At 36.5% G+C, this 18,382-nt stretch overlaps 1 protein-coding gene and 1 pseudogene across 7 annotated transcripts in view; one reads left to right on the top strand and one right to left on the bottom strand.

Annotated features, from left to right (window-relative positions):
• Window positions 1-18,382, bottom strand: part of STK3 (serine/threonine kinase 3) — a 378,723-nt gene that overhangs the window by 180,135 nt on the left and 180,206 nt on the right. For all 7 annotated transcript variants that reach the window (XM_077846732.1, XM_077846731.1, XM_077846729.1 and 4 more), the window contains 2 exons: window positions 15,355-15,519; window positions 14,679-14,846 (listed from right to left, as the gene is read on the bottom strand). In XM_077846732.1, the coding sequence (XP_077702858.1) occupies window positions 14,679-14,846; window positions 15,355-15,519 (333 nt within the window). The remainder of the gene's footprint in view (window positions 1-14,678; window positions 14,847-15,354; window positions 15,520-18,382) is intronic.
• Window positions 15,752-16,867, top strand: LOC144283072 (nucleophosmin pseudogene; annotated as a pseudogene).

Raw genomic sequence — 18,382 nt, forward strand, 5'->3', positions numbered from 1 at the left:
GTGCACATGATAATTTCAACATGCATTCCCAAGTAACAAAATTGTGCTTTACATAAATACCACAGGACCTGAGCAAGATCCAGAAAAAGCAATGAAAATTTGCCTGAGCTTTCATGCTTGCCTATATCAATTGTATGTCATAACTAAAGCAAAATAGAAAAGCATCTACATATGTCCAGGAAGCTTGTGAAGTTAGATCATATAACCCTGGGAAAACTATTGCAACCTAAATCTGTGTATTTCTTGTTAACCACTGTAACAACTCACTAATAAAAATTTAGAAAAACTATAGGTATCAAATGAACCAAAATGTACTAACTACATACAAGTCCTTAAAGACCATAATGCAACTTATTAACAGGAACATATGTTCAGTGTAAGCCACAATTGTTATGTTAAATTGCTTCTTCCTTTGATATCACTCATTTAATCACAGAGTTTAAGAGATTCACAAACCTTACAATTAAAATGGTGACCTTCAGTTTGTAAGTCACTTACTACAATGCTTAAATGATCACCTCTGATCATTTATCCCTTACCTTTCATTACATAGTGCAACTACATGTAATTATGCTATTTAAATGATTCCAGATGTAAAGAAGATGATTCTATTTATGTATGGTTATACTGAAAAGAAAGTATAAAAACCTAATCTATAATCAATATAGTACTTTAAGACAGCTGAAGAATTCTATTCTGCAGGAACTTGAACTAAAATACATATATTTTAAGTCAATTATATCTTATCTTCATTTTTTAAATGTCTGTTCTGCCATAACACTGAAAGTCAAATTTGCTACAGATAACATTTCCTCCAAAAATATGAATTTTTAAGTATTATACATGTGAATTAGAGTCAACACCTGCCTTCAGATACCTCCCAGCCTCCCAACACACACACACACACACACACACACTCTCTCTCTCTCTCTCTCTCCTCCATATTTATGTCTTCTAAAATTAGTACTAGCTTAGGTCTCTAGCCTAAATAGTTTCTCTGAGTGGTACTAAAATAAAACAAAACTTACTAAGACCAATTACTTTACAATTACCAATTACTATACAATTGCTTTTAAGACATAAGCCTTCAATAAGGCTTGACAATTGTGTTCCAATTAGCAAACCAAAGCTACTGTCCAGAGGCCAATGCTAAGGTGCTAACTAAGTGTTTCTGATCTCCTTCAACCAAGGAACAGGATCTAAAGTACCAAAAATATTATAACAATTTAAAATTTAAATTTTAAATAAATAAACTATTCTTAGTAAAAGTTTAAAAGGCAAGCTGTAAGTAATGATTGGCCTTTCACACTGTATTTGATTAGCATTTACTTAGTTTCAATTTTTAATTTATTTCACTGACTTTTATTATTATAAGAAAAAAAGAATCTGAGCCTGCCAGATTTCAGTATTTACATCACAGAAGTATATTTAAGATAGGAAATGGAATCAAGCAGATATTCAACAAAAATATTTATTGGATGTTCTCATGGATGAAACATATTTGCATTTAAAACTGAGACCTGGGGTAGCCCAGGTGGTTCAGTAGTTTAGCGCCACCTCAGCCCAGGGCGTGATCCTGGGGCATGGGGATCGAGTCCCACCTTGGGCTCCCTGCATGGAGCCTGCTTCTCCCTCTGCCTGTGTCTCTGCCTCTCTCTCTCTCCCTGTCTCTCATGAATAAATAAATAAAATCTTTTAAAAAAGAAAACTGAGACCTAGTATGGGGAATAAAAGAATTACATAGTAACTATGACAATACATAGTAAGCTAAAAAGTAGCATAAAAAGGTCATAGAAAAGGTGGTACGAGAATTCAGTGAAATAAAAGATTTTTTTAGTCAGTGATGAGGAAATTTGGACAGTAACTAGACATACCTAAAACTAACCTTTCTAGAAATAAAAGAGTATAGTGGGGGAGGAATCATACACAGGTCTGTTTACTGGTTCCAGATTAAAATACAGAACAGTGACATGTTGTGATAAACAGTAAACAAAATCATATCCTAAATATACAATATAACAAGAAACTCACTTGAGGGATCTTGATATTACTATTGAGAGCCACAATTCTGAATCTTTTTGGGTCACCTGAAAATCATGAACTCGCAACAGAAAAATGCACATTTGCACAAACACCAATATTTAAGTTCAACTTCAGAGTGTCCACTGATACTATGAGCTCTCTACCCCAGGAAAAAAGCTCTTTCTATGCTCTTATGAATCATGGTTTCCATGATTGAGCTAGTAGATAGTGAAAATTAGGTTAAAAAAAAAAAAATCAATCTACCCTGGGGTTAGAAAAGAGCATCCACGAGTACCTCTGCCCTCATGGGCTTGTTAGATCTATATGGTTTCTAGTAGAGACTGCAAAGTCATCTCAGCAAGGGTTAAAAGCTTTCTGCAACCTACCCTGGTGGCAATAAACTCCTCTGGGTACTATGTAAGACCCCCAATACCTCCAACCCTACTAAATACCTTAAAATAAAGCCAGGTGATGATAAAGTAACGGTCTAATACTTTCCATAGCTAAAAAGCTCCTTAAATGACAATGGTAAACATTATTAAATAGCACCTTTTACAACAACTTGAACTTAACAGTCTCAATGTGAGACTTGAAAATTAAATTAATAATGTTACCTAATATTTCTACAGTATTTAATATTTTATATGTATCATTCATTTACATTATCTTATCTGATCTTCACAATAACTCTGTGAGGTAGACAGATGAGAGTCCATTACAACTAATCAGATAACAAAACTGATCAGGACTCATGAATCTCAAACACCAGGTCATACCCACTACTACATGGCAGCCCTAGAAACACTATGACATTGGAAGAATTCGTATTTCCAAAACCTGGTACAGTGATTCTTGCTCTATAAATACAAGTTACAATCCAATTCTGGGTCATAAAATCAATGTAATGAATTTGGACTACCAATTTTTTTTTTTTAAATGAAAGGAGGAAGTAGAAGAGAACACTCATACAACTGAAACAAATTGTACATAAACCAGTACTTATCTATCCATATGCAAAATACATTTTATACTCTGGATCACAATAAAAAAGTGTCAAATGTAAATGCCATCTTTAAATTATTAATAAATCAATTTAAATTGTGTACTGTAAACACTCCTATACAAATATGGAGAAATATGGTCTTTGTCAGTATCCTACATTAAAATCTTAAAAGGATGAATTCTCACATAATTTTGTCTCAATAATTCTTTCCAATATAATTCCTTTTTTTTTTAAGATTTTATTTATTTGTTCATGAGAGACATGGAGAGGCAGAGACAGGCAGAGGGAGAAGCAGGCTCCCTGCAGGGAGCCTGATTTGGGACTTGATCCCAGGACCCTGGGATCACAACCTGAGCTGAAGGCAGATGCTCACCTACTAAGTCACTCAGGCACCCCTCCAGTGTAATTCTTTCTCAATGATTCCTCTTCTAAGCAATGCTTAATATAAATGTGTCCCCAAAACTACAATTCATATTCATGTAATGATGACTGCTTCCTCAACAGTTACCGAACTCTTTGAGTTTATAGAGTACTTAGCAACACAACACCAACAGCAAGATTTGTTTTGGGGTTTTTTTTAAAGATTTTATTTATTTATTCACGAGAGACAGAGAGAGAGAGAGAGAGAGAGGCAGAGACATAGGCAGAGGAAGAAGCAGGCTCCATGCAGGGAGCCTGATGCGGGACTCAATCCCAGGACTCCAGGATCAATGCCTTGAGCAAAGGTAGATGCTCATGAATGGTTACTAAGCCATCCAGGCATCCCAACACCAAGATATGAATATAAATTAACAGTGGGGAATTTGTCTTACCTGTGAAACCCTTAGAGGTGATCCCAGCAGGCCCAACCATGAGAAACTGAGACCTGTTTATGCTGTTCTCCTTGCTTGTTCGTCTCTTCAAGAATAACAACTCTGACTGGACAAAAATATATTGAAAGTGTCACTGTAATAAACCTTAATCCCCAATTTAGGGACTGGAATGCCTGGTACTCCCACATGTATAGGACCACAGGGCAGAAAATTCTAACTTTCAAATAGAGTGAGAAACCATATGTCCTGGAAGTAGTACTGAAATCCTCCAATGATCCAATTTGCCCCACTCCTCCAGATCCTTGGCTATTTCTGATCTGAAAGTATGGTTAACAGAATAAAGTATCAACCAGGTAGCAAAATGTAGGGGGAACAGACGGAGGAAGAAAGGCAAAGTGAAAAGCAAGCATAGGGAAAAGCAAAGCTAAGTTGGGGGGTGGAGATTGTGTGAGCATTTGTATGCATGTACTGTTAGGGGGAGAAGAGTCAAAGGAAATAAAGGCAACAGTAAGAAAAAAAGGAAGATGAGGATAAATCCAAAGGAGAAAAGCAAGCGATGTATGTAATGAGAAACAATAAAATTCCTATTTATAGTCATATGATCCTATATAATTTGTAATATACATATATTTAAGTGAATAAAGTTGTACCATATATAATCTTATACTCTAAACAACTGAATAGGGGCATGGGGGTGGCTAAGTGGTTGAGCATCTGCCTTTGGCTCAGGACCCTGGGATCATCTGCATCAAGCTTCCCCCACAGAAAGCCTGCTTCTCCCTCTGCCTATGTCTCTGCCTCTCTCATGAATAAATAAAATCTTTAAAATAAATAAACAACTGAATATATTTATCTACTCCCCCTTTCCTCCCCCCACTCCAGAAAGCTAAATAATTCCAACAGTAGAATTCTAGTTCCACTGGACCAGAAGTGCCAAGAGAATAGGAAACATGCCTGTTCTGCTTACTACTACATCCTAAAAGTCCAACCAGTAAATGATAAATGTGCACTAAATATCTGAAGTAGGAGATTAAGGAAAAGGAAATAGAAATAAAAGAATACAGAACAGGGCAGCCCCAGTGGCGCAGCGGTTTGGCGCCGTCTGCAGCCTGGGGTGTGATCCTGGGGACCCGGGGTTGAGTCCCATGTCGGGCTCCCTGCATGGAGCCTGCTTCTCCCTCTGACTGTGTCTCTGCCTCTCTCTCTGTGTCTATGAATAAATAAATGAAATCTTTAAAAAAAAAAAAAAAGAATACAGAACAAAAATTCCAGGGTACTTTTTTTCAAAAATCAAATACCCATACTTAGATGACATTTAGTTTCTCTGATACAAAATAAGCAATGTAGTATAGCAGACAGACTCTCCAACTGATCCAAAAGTTGAACTCCCTGTCTCCACATTAGAACATGCATCTCTCATATTTTAACATTAATATCAAATAAAAAATATTTTAATATTAATGATTAAATTTTGATTACTGCTAAAATGAGTACATCCCACCATAAAAATATATGCAACTACAGGGCAGATAAATTTGAAAAGTGCTATTTTCATTACTAGAGGAATCATTAAAAACTATTTTTAAAAAACCCAGAGAATTTTAAATGCTGATTTGCACCTATTAAATATTTACACCTTCTTCAGAATATACTTACTGCAAACAGTAATATATGTAAGTAAATACAAATAAAGAATCCTCTACTTATAGACTAGTAAGTCATTTTCATATAAACAGGAATTGAAAACCATTTTGACTCAAAGACCTCCCAATGGACTGATGATAAAGGAAGAATTACAAAAGGACTTAGAGTATTAGACTTGGGGTGCAAAGAATGATGAGGGACAGCTGGAAGGATAATAAACAGAGGCAGTAAAAAGTCAAAGACGGATCTCAGTCAAAAAATAGAAAAAAAGCAAATACTAGAGAAAAGTCAATAAAATATATACCAATGAAAAGATGCTCAACATCACTAGTGTGGGAAATGCAAATCAAAACTACAATGACATACTACCCATTCACACCCATCAGGATGACTATTATCAAAAGGACAGAAAACAAATGTTGGAAAAAATGAGGAGAAACTGGAACCATGGGAATGCCTGGGTGGCTCAGCAATTAAGCATCTGCCTTTGGCTCAGGGTGTGATCCCAGGGTCCTGGGATGGAGTCCCACAATGGGCTCCTTGCAGGGAGCCTGCTTCTCCCTCTGCCTGTGTCTCTGCCTCTGTGTGTGTGTGTCTCTCATGAATAAATAAATAAGATCTTTAAAAGAAAAAAGAATCTGGAACTATGTGCGTCACTGATGGGAATGTAAAATGGTACAGCTATTGTGAAAAAAACAGTACAGAGGTTCCCCCCCAAAATTATATGTAAATAATATGATCCAGCAGTCCCAGTTCTGGGTATATATCCATAAGAATTAAAAGCAGTTTTGGGGCACTTGGGTAATTCAGTCAGTTAAATGTCTGACTCTTGGTTTCAGCTCAAGTGATGATCTCAGGGTCCTGAGATCAAGCCCCGTGTCGAGTTCTGAGCTGAGGATAGAGTCTGCTTATCCCTCTCCCTCTACACATTCTCTCTCTAGAATAAATTTTTTAAAATATTTCAGGGATCCCTGGGTGGCTCAGTGGTTTGGCGCCTGCCTTTGGCCCAGGGCACGATCCTGGAGACCCAGGATCGAGTCCCACGTCGGGCTCCCGGCATGGAGCCTGCTTCTCCCTCCTCCTGTGTTCTGCCTGCCTCTCTCTCTCTCTCTCTCTCTCTCTCTCTGTCTATAGTAAATAAATCTTAAAAAATAAATAAATAAATAAATAAAATATTTCAAAAAAAAAAACAAAAAAGCAGAGTCTCAAAGAAATAATTGTGTATCCATGTTCACAGTAGCCAAAATGGAGAAGCAACCCAAGTGTCAGTCAATGGATGAATAAACAAAGTGTGATATATACATACAATATAATATTATTCAGCTTTAAAAGAAAGGAAATTCTGACATATGGTACAACATAAATGAATCTTTAAAATCTAAAATTTTACTTATGCTAAGTAAAAGAAGTGAAACACAGAAGGACAAATATTGTATGATTCCACCCATACAAGGTGCTCAGGATAGTCAAACTCAGAGACCAAAAGTAGAATGGTGGTTATGAAATGTGAGGAGGAGATAATGAAGAATTATTGTTTAATGGGCAAAGAGTTTCAGTTTGGGATGATAAAAATAAAATTTTCTGGAAATGGATACTATGATGGTTGCACAATGTGAGCGTACTTAATGCCACTGAATTATATACTTAAAAATGGTTTAAAATAATAAATTTTATGCTCTGCATTTTTTACCACAATAAAAAAATGAGAACAGATATGCTTGTCACTATTAATCTTAAACTGTCTATAATTTAAAAGGGGAAAATAGATTATGGAAGGTATAATAACTGAACGGTAGCCCCCTAAAAGGTGTATCCATGTCCTAATCCCAAGAACTCTGAATGTGACCTCATATGGGGGAAAAAAGGCCTTTGCTCATGTAATTAAGTCAAGGGTCTTGAAAGGAGGATATCACCCTGAATTACCCATGTGGTCCCTAAAACCAATGACAAGCGTCCTTTTACAAAAAAGGCAGAGGGAAATTTGAAGAGAAGGTAATGTGAAGACATAGACAGAGATGGAATAATGCAGCTACAATCCAAGGAATGTCACGGATTGCCAGCAGCCACCAAAAGCTGGAAGAGGCAAAGAACGGATTCTCCATTAGAGCCTCTGGAGGGAATGCAACCCTGTCAACACCTTGATTTCAGACTTCTGGTCTCCAGAATTGTGAGAGAATAAATTTCTGTTGCTTAAAGCTACCAAATTTGTAGTAATTTGTTAAGACATTCCTAAGAATCTATTATGGGGGTAAAAAGATAAAATAAAAAGTAAGGAAGTAGGCCTTATAACTATAGAAGATGTCATTCAATCCAAAATTTAGCTATGAAAACCGAGAAAATAAGGATACCTGGGCCTCACCACTAAGCCATAGTAGCCCTTGGCCACATGATGTCCATGAACGCAAATACTGAGGGCAAAGTGCTGAAGCCACCCCCTCAATGCTGGGCAGGCAGAAGAGATGTTTGCCTGAAGGCTCCTGGCTCAGTGAATGGGGAATCTAGGCCAGCACATCCCCAGGGTCAGACCATAGAGAAAGGCTATACCCTGCTATCTCAGGCTTTCAGAGAGAGGCTTTCATCCAGGATGTTCCTACAAGTAAATAATAATTCTATGAATTAGTACCCACATATTCCCTCATCCACTCTCAGACAAAATAAAGACACTTGTCTTTTGCCCCACATGTTAACTGCCTGATAGGAATCTTCCAAGAGGCAGTGCATGCACACACACTAAGATGGGCCAGGTGTCTACAAAGTCATACATGGAAGAGACATGGAGCTGGAAGATGTGTAAATATGCTGCATGCAGCGTTTCTCAATTACCACCCCTACTCAAGTCTAATCATTCAGAATTTCTCAAACAAATTCTATCATTAATTGGGCAGGAAGGAGGTCATTGATTCAGTTTTATTTAATAAAAAAATGGATAACTCAGTTTTTACTTAGACATGGATATAATGCATTCTTTTTATGCCTTATTCTTTTTTATTAAAGAAATCTTATTAGATTAGGAGTACACTTGGTTGTGAAAGGAGTAGCACCATGTGATTTAAGATAGGGAAAAGCTACTGTGTGTTTTATTTTTTTTTTAATATGCAGTAAAAGGATTGATTTTTTTTTCCTAATGCCCATGTTTACTCTGCATGTACTGGAGCATTTATTTCACTTATTAAAATGTACTGTTTCCCCAAAAGATGTGAGGGTGAAGAGGCTAGCTGGAAAAAAACAGCAAGGTTAAAGAAAAAGTTCTTGACAAAAGAAAGATAACATCATTTTCAAAAACATTCATCAAAAATATATTTTCCATATTGAAAATATCTACAGGGTTCTTTTCTTCATAAGTGATGTGAGGATATATACAGAGAGAGACAGAGATTTTTTTTTTTTAGTGTAAAGTAACTCCTAATTTATTCTTAAACAGAGATTATCAAACTGTATATAAGTTGAATTTCCAGAAAATTACCATTTATATGCCTCCAATCGTCTCAAGTCACATTTGACATAAATCTTCCTAAAATATACAATATATTTCTACATCTTATTTTTAAAAGACAATAAACATTAATATTATGTTGTGCAAAAATAATATTCTTAGTCTCACTTTTCTTTCTTGATGCAAGCAATCATCAATCACAGTACCTGCCATCTCCAACAGTTCTAAGTCTGACCCAAACACTCTGCCCTTACCCCCTTTCACCACACCAGGCAACATGCAATCAAACATAAAGCTTGTTAAACAAAAGAAAATAAAACAGAAACTGTATTTCATAAAATCAATAGGGTCTTAGTGATGTTTAAGAAAGTGCCTGGGTTTAGTGGCAGGGTACACTGATAAATATTTAGAAAAATGATACTATTTACGCATTTCCTGATTTTTGTGGTAATTTTATTTCCTATAGAGCTGAGAAAGGGCAAATTTCCAAAAAAATATGTGGTTAACTGAATTCAAAATTTGGTTTTTAAATCCTTTATTTATTTAACTGACCAAAATTAATTATCTTCATATTTAACTTTTTAAAATAAATTGGATTTTGATAAAACTTATTTCAACATCTTGAGATTTACTTCCATTTGTCATTATTCCTTAATCTATTTGTTGTTACTCCTTAATCTATTTTGATCTATTAGTTGTATGTAAATTTATAAGCACTTTCATTTCTCTCCTGTTTACAAAGCTTTACATGTTTTAATATGCATTTCATCACTGCCTTTTACTAGACAGGTAATTACTCTCACCACAGCAAAGATATAGCTTGCATACACTACAATTTCTCTTTAAAAAAAAAGAGAAACAGATAAAACTGTATAAAAACTATAAAATTTAGTTTATTGCTTGCCATTACACAAATTCATTTTTTTAAAAAGCTCTTTTTATTAGGAAATTCCTCCTTGAATATCTATATTCCAAATACCTCTTACTCTGAGGAATGATTGAAGAAAGTATCAATCTTTGACAAATGAAAAACTAAACCAAATGACCTCTCCCTTAACACTTTCAAAAGACCCATTTTCATTTCAGGGTCAAGTTCCAATTTAATCACTTTCATTTTCTAATCTAGGGCCATCTTTAGGTTATTCATATCCCTCGGGCTATGACACTCGAAATATGCCCCACAAAAAGCTTTATCAGTGAAAACCACAACATTAATTTGTGACTATTTAGGTAGGAACAATTCCATTCTAAATTATCCAAGCCTGATGCCTCTCTTCTTCACCCTGATTCTTGCTGGCCTAAGCAAGCATAGGTCTGGAGCAGGCCTGGAGCCTGGGCATACTAGAAGAATGGTATATCTGAGAATATAACTAGGAACCAACCCCAGTTCCCTCAGCTTAGGAGTCAACTTTGTTGTTCTGGGGCTGTTCCTATTACATACATCTAGAAGTCAGGCATAGTGAGAAGAGCTACAATCTTATAACAATGGCCAAAGAGAATTTCAGAGGACTAGGCCAAAGAGAATTTCAAAAGCTAGGGAAGCTGACCCACCATATCCTAACTTAGCCTCCTGTTCCAGATAGCCAGCTATATGCAGTAAATTATATAATATCCTTTACTTAAAAGAACTAGCATTCTTTGCCTCCATCTTTTGTAGTGGTCTTTCCATCACTCCTAACTTCATTCCACTGTGACAACTTTGTAGACAATTGGTTATCTCATAAACTACATTGGTACCAAAAAAAAAAAAAGGATGTGAAATATAAAAAAATTCAACCATATTGGGGTGTCTGGGTGGTTCAGCCAGTTAAGCATCCAACTTTTGATTTTGGCTCAGGTTATGATCTCAAGAGTTGTGAGCTCGAGCCCTGCACTGGGCTCCATGCTGGGTATGGAGTCCACTAAGGCACTCTCTCTCCATCTCCCTCTGCCCCTTTCCCCTGCCAACTCAAGCTTGTGTGCATGCTCTCTCACTTAAAAAAAAAAAATCATCTATATTTCTTCCCACTGGAAAACTTAGAAGGTTCATATTTTAAATTAATAATTATGAGATTAGAATGTTTGCAGATTTTTATTTTTGCTAGCCATGCCTTCATTTGCATACAGTTGACATATTAACAAAAGGCATTTCTTTTTGGTCAAGGCAAGAAATGGACCAGCACTAGTTCGTATCTCAGTTCTGCCACTTACAAGTTGTGTCATCCTAACAAAAAAACATAATTCTTTAAATATCCATTTCACCCAACCCTCATTAAAATGGAGATTGAAATATTTATTTGACAGAGTGGTTAAAGTAAGAAAATTATTTAATTAAAAAATAAAACTTCACTATTTCACTCACTAATCAGAGTTTTATATACTACCAGCTCTCTCATACCTTAACTACAACTTCACTGGCTCTGTGACCTCGCTAAAAAGATTGGGATTCTGAAATGATTGGTTTGGGGTATGGCTCTGGCACCAGAATTTTTTCAAAACTCTCCAAGTAACTGCATGGAGTAAGAGTGAAGAACACTGTCTAGCTCCCTGATCCCTCCATTTCCTTATACCATCTCCATTCTTTCCAGGCTATATCTCCTTGGTAACCACCTGAACAATCTCTCAACAGCATCCTTACATGCCCTGTAGCTCTGTCGTTCCAAGTAAACCCAAACCTGAGATCGAGGCTGTAATGTACTACACTCCATTGCCAAGCACTGGTAGAGCAAAGAATTGCACTGGGTGACAACACAATTCTCACTTTCCAACTTTAGCTGAGTCCTCAAAAATCTTTTTTCTCTCTTGGCCAGCTCTTTCTTTTATCCTCCCACCCAATCTCCCGCCAAACTAATCTAAACCTTGGTGAAGCAGAAAATATTATTAATTGTATTAAAATTCTACTCTTGAATGCTTATCTTTTTAATATTCTCTTTGACAAAATGAGAAATACACACAAAGCACTTGCCCTGCATACAGAAGAAGAAGGATTATCTTAAGAAAAACCACTTAGCTGCAGCTAAGCAAGCTGCAACTCTTTTTCAAGGAACACCATTCTTACCTGAAGGAATAACTGACAGAAAAGACTATAGTTGTTCACACTTGGGCATTTATTTGATTGACATTCTCTCAAAAATGAACCAAGTGAATATGTCATTTCAAGGAAAACTATCATAATTGTTGCCAATGATAAAATGTGAGCTTTCAAGTGAAAATTCAAATTTTGTAAAACTTCTACCTGTCATATAATCTTAACAATTTCCCAATACTTGCAGCTCATACTTGATTTTGTATAAAGCAGTTCACAAACATAAGAAAGGTTAAGTAACGATAACATAATTTAAATAGCAACTTAAGGGCAGCCCCGGTGGCACAGCGGTTTAGCGCCGCCTGCAGTCCGGGGCCTGATCCTGGAGACCCAGGATCAAGTCCCGCGTCGGGCTCCCTACATGGAGCCTGCTTCGCCCTCTGCCTGTGTCTCTGCCCCTCTCTCTCTCTCTCTCTCTCATAAATAAATAAAATCTTTAAAAAAAAAATAAATAAATAGCAACTTAAAACCTTAACTATGTTTAGAAATGCACAAGACATTTGATTAACTGTCCAAAGAACTACAGGCACTAAGAACTGCCTATATACAAAGTTGTGAGGAAAGAAAGAAATTTACTTAGGGGCACCTGGGGGGCTCAGTAGGTTAAGCATTCAGCTCTTAATTTCAGTTCAGGTTATGATCTCAGTGTCTAAAGAATGAGCTCCACTTTGGGCTCTGTGCTCAGAGCACAGTCAGCTTAAGCTTCTCTCCATTTACTTCTGTCCCTTCCCCCTCTCGCTCTCTAAATAAGTAAATAAAATCTTTAAAAAAGAAATTTATTTCAGTAGTGGCTACCAAGGAAAGCTGTACATCGAAATAATATCTGACCTGACACTTGAATGGGTATGATTTAGACTGGTAGAAAAAAGTGAGGGGCAGCCCAGGTGGCTCAGCGGTTTAGCACCACCTTCAGCCCAGGGCCTTGATCCTGGAGACCCAGGATTGAATTCCACGTCAGGCTCCCTCCATGGAGCCTGCTTTTCCCTCTGCCTGTGTCTCTGCCTCTCTCTCTCTCTCTCTCTCTCTCCCCCCACCCCCCGTGTCTCTCATGAATAAATAAATAAAATCTTTAAAAAAAAAAAAGAGAAAAGCGAGATAGATGATAGTTGATAGAATTTTAAAGAAGAATACTGCTTTCAGGTATATGTTTACAATTTCATTTGTGTTAGTTCAAATTGTCAAGTGGTATTTTAAGATCCTGGAAGTCAGGAACCACATACTACAATTCTTTACTATCTATATGAGAGACTACCTCGGGGTCACATTTAATATGTTCATCTACGTGGTTGGAAAAATAAAATCTATACAAGGAAAAGCAGAAGAGTAATAATCTAAGTCCTAGGTTCAATCCCAGCTCTGGCACTGGGTTAAGGTGCCTTGAATAATCCAATTAACCTCACTAACTCAAATTCAAATACACCAAGCCTGAGGATCACCCTAAAAATATTATAACCAAAATACCAAAGGCAACTAATAATCAGAGAAGAAATGAGAATTTATGTTGCTGGCTTTATGATGACCTTGTGATTTTTCATATTATTTTACAAACAATTTATGTCATTTTTATTTTTCACTTTAGAAAAAGTAATTTATATATACAAGGAAGATGATACATATTATACACAATTTTATTACTCAGAATTCTCTTTAAAGTGGCAGGCAGATAGTTAAATATTTTTAGTATAGTTACACTGTTACTTATATTACTGAATATCAATCCACAATAGTACTGTATTATCAGAAAAAATTCCAATTTATTCTTCTTCAGATGTTCCAAAATACTACATTCTCTTTTCTCCCATCTATTTACTTCATGCGTTTCTCTAGTCACCCTGATGCCATCTTTTCTTCTCTGTGCTCGCTCTCTCGGTCCTCTCTCTCTCTCTCTCTTTTTCTCCTCTCCCCTTTCTATCCCCTCTCCTCTCTTCATTTTTCTATCTTTTCTTCTTAAGGTGAATCCAGCCACTAGAGGGCAATAGTTCACAAAGACAGATGTTCTTATCTATAAAGAATTGAGATTCACATAAAGAAATCTAAAAACCGTATCATCACAAAGCCTGAAACAGGCAATTAGACTTGAATATGCAAGGTACATACTTCAAACTCAAAAAAAAAAAAAAAATCATCCTGGAAAAAGGAGTTCATATAATAATGTTCAAGAAAGGAATTCTATTTTCTCACTAAGCACCAATTGAAGTAAAATTAATTTGCCTACAGGTAGGTAGCAATATTAGAAGTCAGGCTTTTTAAATATTAGCTTCAGACGAGAGAAGAAAAAAAGTAAAACAAAAACACAGAAAGGCAGAATTTGCAAAGTGGGTAGAAAAGTGAGAACTGATTTTTTCAAAGGCCTCCACAGCCACACTGAGAAACCAATAGATGAACTGAAGAATATAGCAAATTTACCAATCCTTTCTTCTACTTGAAAGGCAAGGGGAGATTTTACAGGTATATTTTGTGGGGAGGAAAACAGTGACTATAGAGGAAAATACAGCCTTCACATCTTTTCTCACAACTGAGGATGTGGGAGGAGAAAAGTTAACATCACTAACCTCTGATAATCTTTTAAAAAAAATTTTGCACAGAACCTAAATTTAAATCAACTTATTTAATTTACTTTGTATTTATTTATTTATACTGACAATTACAAAACTATAACACTCATATAACATCAACATTTTTAGCAAACCATTTTCTTACCCGCATTGGATGTATATCAGCATAAGGAGGTTTTCCTTCGGCCATTTCTATAGAAGTAATGCCAAGGGACCAGATGTCAGCCACACAGTTATAGCCTATTTCTTGAATTACCTCAGGAGCCATCCAAAATGGAGTTCCTATCACAGTATTGCGTTTTGCCATTGTATCCTGCAACAAAAATTACACTGACATAAATACTACTACAAAATCACTAAGGGACTCTACTTGCCAACACATTCATCAAACTGTATGGTGAAACCCTCAAATACTACAGATTATATCAGAAATTGACTATTTTCCTACAATTTCAACTGACACAACATAGTTAGGAATTTTAATTTCTGTATAAAGCAAGAGTCCACAAGTAACGATCCCCATCTTCATTAAAGATAGTCATTAAAGATAATATTGTAACAATAAAAGCTACAGAAATGGATCAATGTAGCTTTATTTTTTAAACATTTAAGCATTTCAATGACAACATTTTTTCATACCGATTCATCTCTTAAATTGTAAATAAAAATAATATATAGTACTGAAATTATGGCTCCTTCTTCTCAAGAACAATGTAGTTATGTATTTCTTCCCATCACCCCCTCCAAAAAGTTATCAACATTCAGTCACAGTCAAATCTGGACATATAGGCCACAAGTGTTTCCAAAATCATTACACTTACTGTTAACTGACCAGCCACTCCAAAATCGGCCAATTTGGCATGTCCTTCTGTATTGAGGAGAATATTTCCAGCTTTTATATCTCTGTGTATTTTTCTCATAAAGTGCAAATATTCTAGTCCTTTCAAAGTAGATTTAAGAATAGTTGCAATTTCATCTTCTGTTAACTGGAAAGAAATATTTTTAAAACTAGATTGAAAAACCATGCTAGATAAAAGAGCACTGGTAACAAACACTTCTTTCTAATGACCACTAAACCTCTAGGAAAAGGTTAACATGATAAAGAACTGGGAACTGCTTTTTCCTCACAAATATTTTGTCAGTCTCATTACAAATTTTACTGATGAAAAATTTTTTCAGCATTAAATTTCTTTAAAATTATCATCAAGTGTGATTCCATCTTGCATGGCTGTTCTGTGGAACAGTAGTCGTGTTATCTCCGTTCGCCTTCTCTCCCACCTAAGTGCGTGCCACCACCTCATGGAAGATTCGATGGACATGGACACGAGCCCCCTTCAGCCCCAGAACTATCTTTTTGGTTGTGAACTAAAGGCTGACAAAGATTATCACTTTAAGGTGGATAATGACAAAAATGAGCACCAGTTATCTTTAAGGTCAGTTTGGGAGCTGCGCAAAGGATGAACTGCATTGTTGAAGCAGAGGCAATGAATTATGAAGGCAGTCCAATTAAAGTCACATTGGCAACTTTGAAAATGTCTGTACAGCCAACGGTGTCCCTTGGAGGCTTTGAAATAACACCACCTGTGGTCTAACAGTTGAAATATGGTTCCAGGCCTGTGCATATTAGTGGACAGCACTTAGTAGCTGTGGAGGAAGATGCAGAGTCAGAAGATGAAGAAGAAGATGTGAAACTTCTTAGTATATCTGGAAAGCGTTCTGTCCCTGGAAGTGGTAGCAAGGTTCCACAGAAAAAAGTAAAACTTGCTGCTGATGAAGATGATGATGAAGATGATGATGAAGATGATGATGAAGTTGATGACGATGACGATGATGAAGATGATGATAATTTTGATGATGAGGAAGCTAAAGAAAAGGCTCCAGTAAAGAAATCTATACAAGATACTTCAGCCAAAAATGCACAAAAATCAAACCAGAATGGAAAAGACTCAAAACCATCAACACCAAGATCAAAAGGTCAAGAATCTTTCAAAAAACAGGAAAAGACTCCCAAAACACCAAAAGGACCTAGTTCTGTAGAAGACATTAAAGCAAAAATGCAAGCAAGTATAGAAAAAGTGAATTGAACAGTCTTGGGCACTACTGGTAAATTAAACCCAAAGCTGGGGAGAGAGGAAAAGAAGAGACAAATATAGTCCATACTGACTGTCATCATCAATCCACACTGAAGTCTCAAATCTCCTTTCCTGTTTTGCCACCCATCCACAACCCCTTCCAGGCTGGAAGCAATTTGATTCTTGATCTCCTAAAGCGCTTTTCTTTTGACTGCTGTGATTCAGTGACACCTTACACTTTGCTTTCTATGATTTGTGCATTTGCCTCACCTCTTTGGCCATTTTTTTTTCCTTTGGCCATTTTTAATCACCTTTGTGTCTCCTTAGTTGCTCAATAAATATTTGAATGAATCAAAAAAATAAAATAAAATAAAATAAATAAAATAAAATAAAATAAAGTAAAATAAAATAAAATAAAATAAAATTATTGTCATTCCTAAAACACATAACCTATCCCAAAAATCAATACAATGCTAAGAAATCGCTATTTCTCACATCTTCTGACACTGAGGTAGCGATATCACAGCTAACTGTCCTGAATGTAAATTCAGACATTCTTCCCTGTGATGTCACTAATTCTTGATGAAAATGAAAATCAAGTTTTACACAAAGGAAACAAGGGTGGCTTGCCAAGAATCTCCTGCATGACGCAATTATGCCCATACCACTCCTTTTCTAGCAAGGTCATCCCAACCTACTCAAATCCTGGATTTCTGGCCCTAAGACTAAGAATTCAAAAATAAAAATTCCAGAGAAAGACTAGGAAAATGGAAACACAAACAAAGGTTGTCAGGGGAAGGAAAAGGGAAGAAGGAGGGAGAAAAAGAGACCAACAAGAGAAGAAGAAAAGGAAACATCCTTAGTAGTTACGGCAATAGAGCCAGTGTTATCTGTACCAGCCACTGTGCTAATCATTTTGCATGCATTATCGCTTTTATCCTTAGGACAACCCTACAAGCTAGATACTATTATTACCACCATCTGACAAATGAGGAAGCTATTGCATAGGGGTTCAGTAAATACCTCTGGCACACATAAGACGGAACCAAGATGTGAGTTCTGACTATAACCTATGCTTTTAATCACTCTTCTATGCTGCCTCTCTTGAAAAACTTTGTTCAAGTGTTACTTATCAAAGCCTCTATTTTTATTGAAAACACCGTCCTAGTTTGTTTTTTTTTTAAAGATTTTATTTATTTATTCATAGACACAGAGACAGAGGCAGAGACACAGGCAGAGGGAGAAGCAGGCTCCATGCAGAGAAGCAGGCCCCATGCAGGGAGCCCGATGTGGGACTCGATCCCGGGTCCCCCAGGATCACACCCCAGGCTGCAGACGGCGCCAAACCACTGTACCACCGGGGCTGCCTCCGTCCTAGTTTTTAAATATGTCCAAATGATATTAAAAGTTCATAACAAAGGTGCCTGGGTGGCTCAGTCGGTGAAGCACCTGCCTTCAGCTCAGGTCATGATCCTGGAGTCTCAGGATCAAGTCCTGCATTAGGCTCTCCACTCAATAGGGAGTCTGCTCCTCCCTTTGCCCCTCGGCCTGCTCACACTTTCTCTTACTTTCTCTCAAATAAGTAAATAAAATCTTTTTAAAAAATAAAAATAGACGTTCATAACAATAAAATCTACTTTTGCTATAAGCACAAGCAGCAAATATAACCCAAAGATAAACAGATAGAAGGGGGAAAGTTCCAATTTGTATAAAGATAGGATATACTACTCTGTATGAGGAGGGGAAAAAAAGAGAGAAAGAAAATTAAAATACCCAA

The sequence above is a fragment of the Canis aureus genome, chromosome 14, assembly GCF_053574225.1.
Source record: "Canis aureus isolate CA01 chromosome 14, VMU_Caureus_v.1.0, whole genome shotgun sequence".
In the NCBI taxonomy this organism is placed as follows: domain Eukaryota; kingdom Metazoa; phylum Chordata; class Mammalia; order Carnivora; family Canidae; genus Canis; species Canis aureus.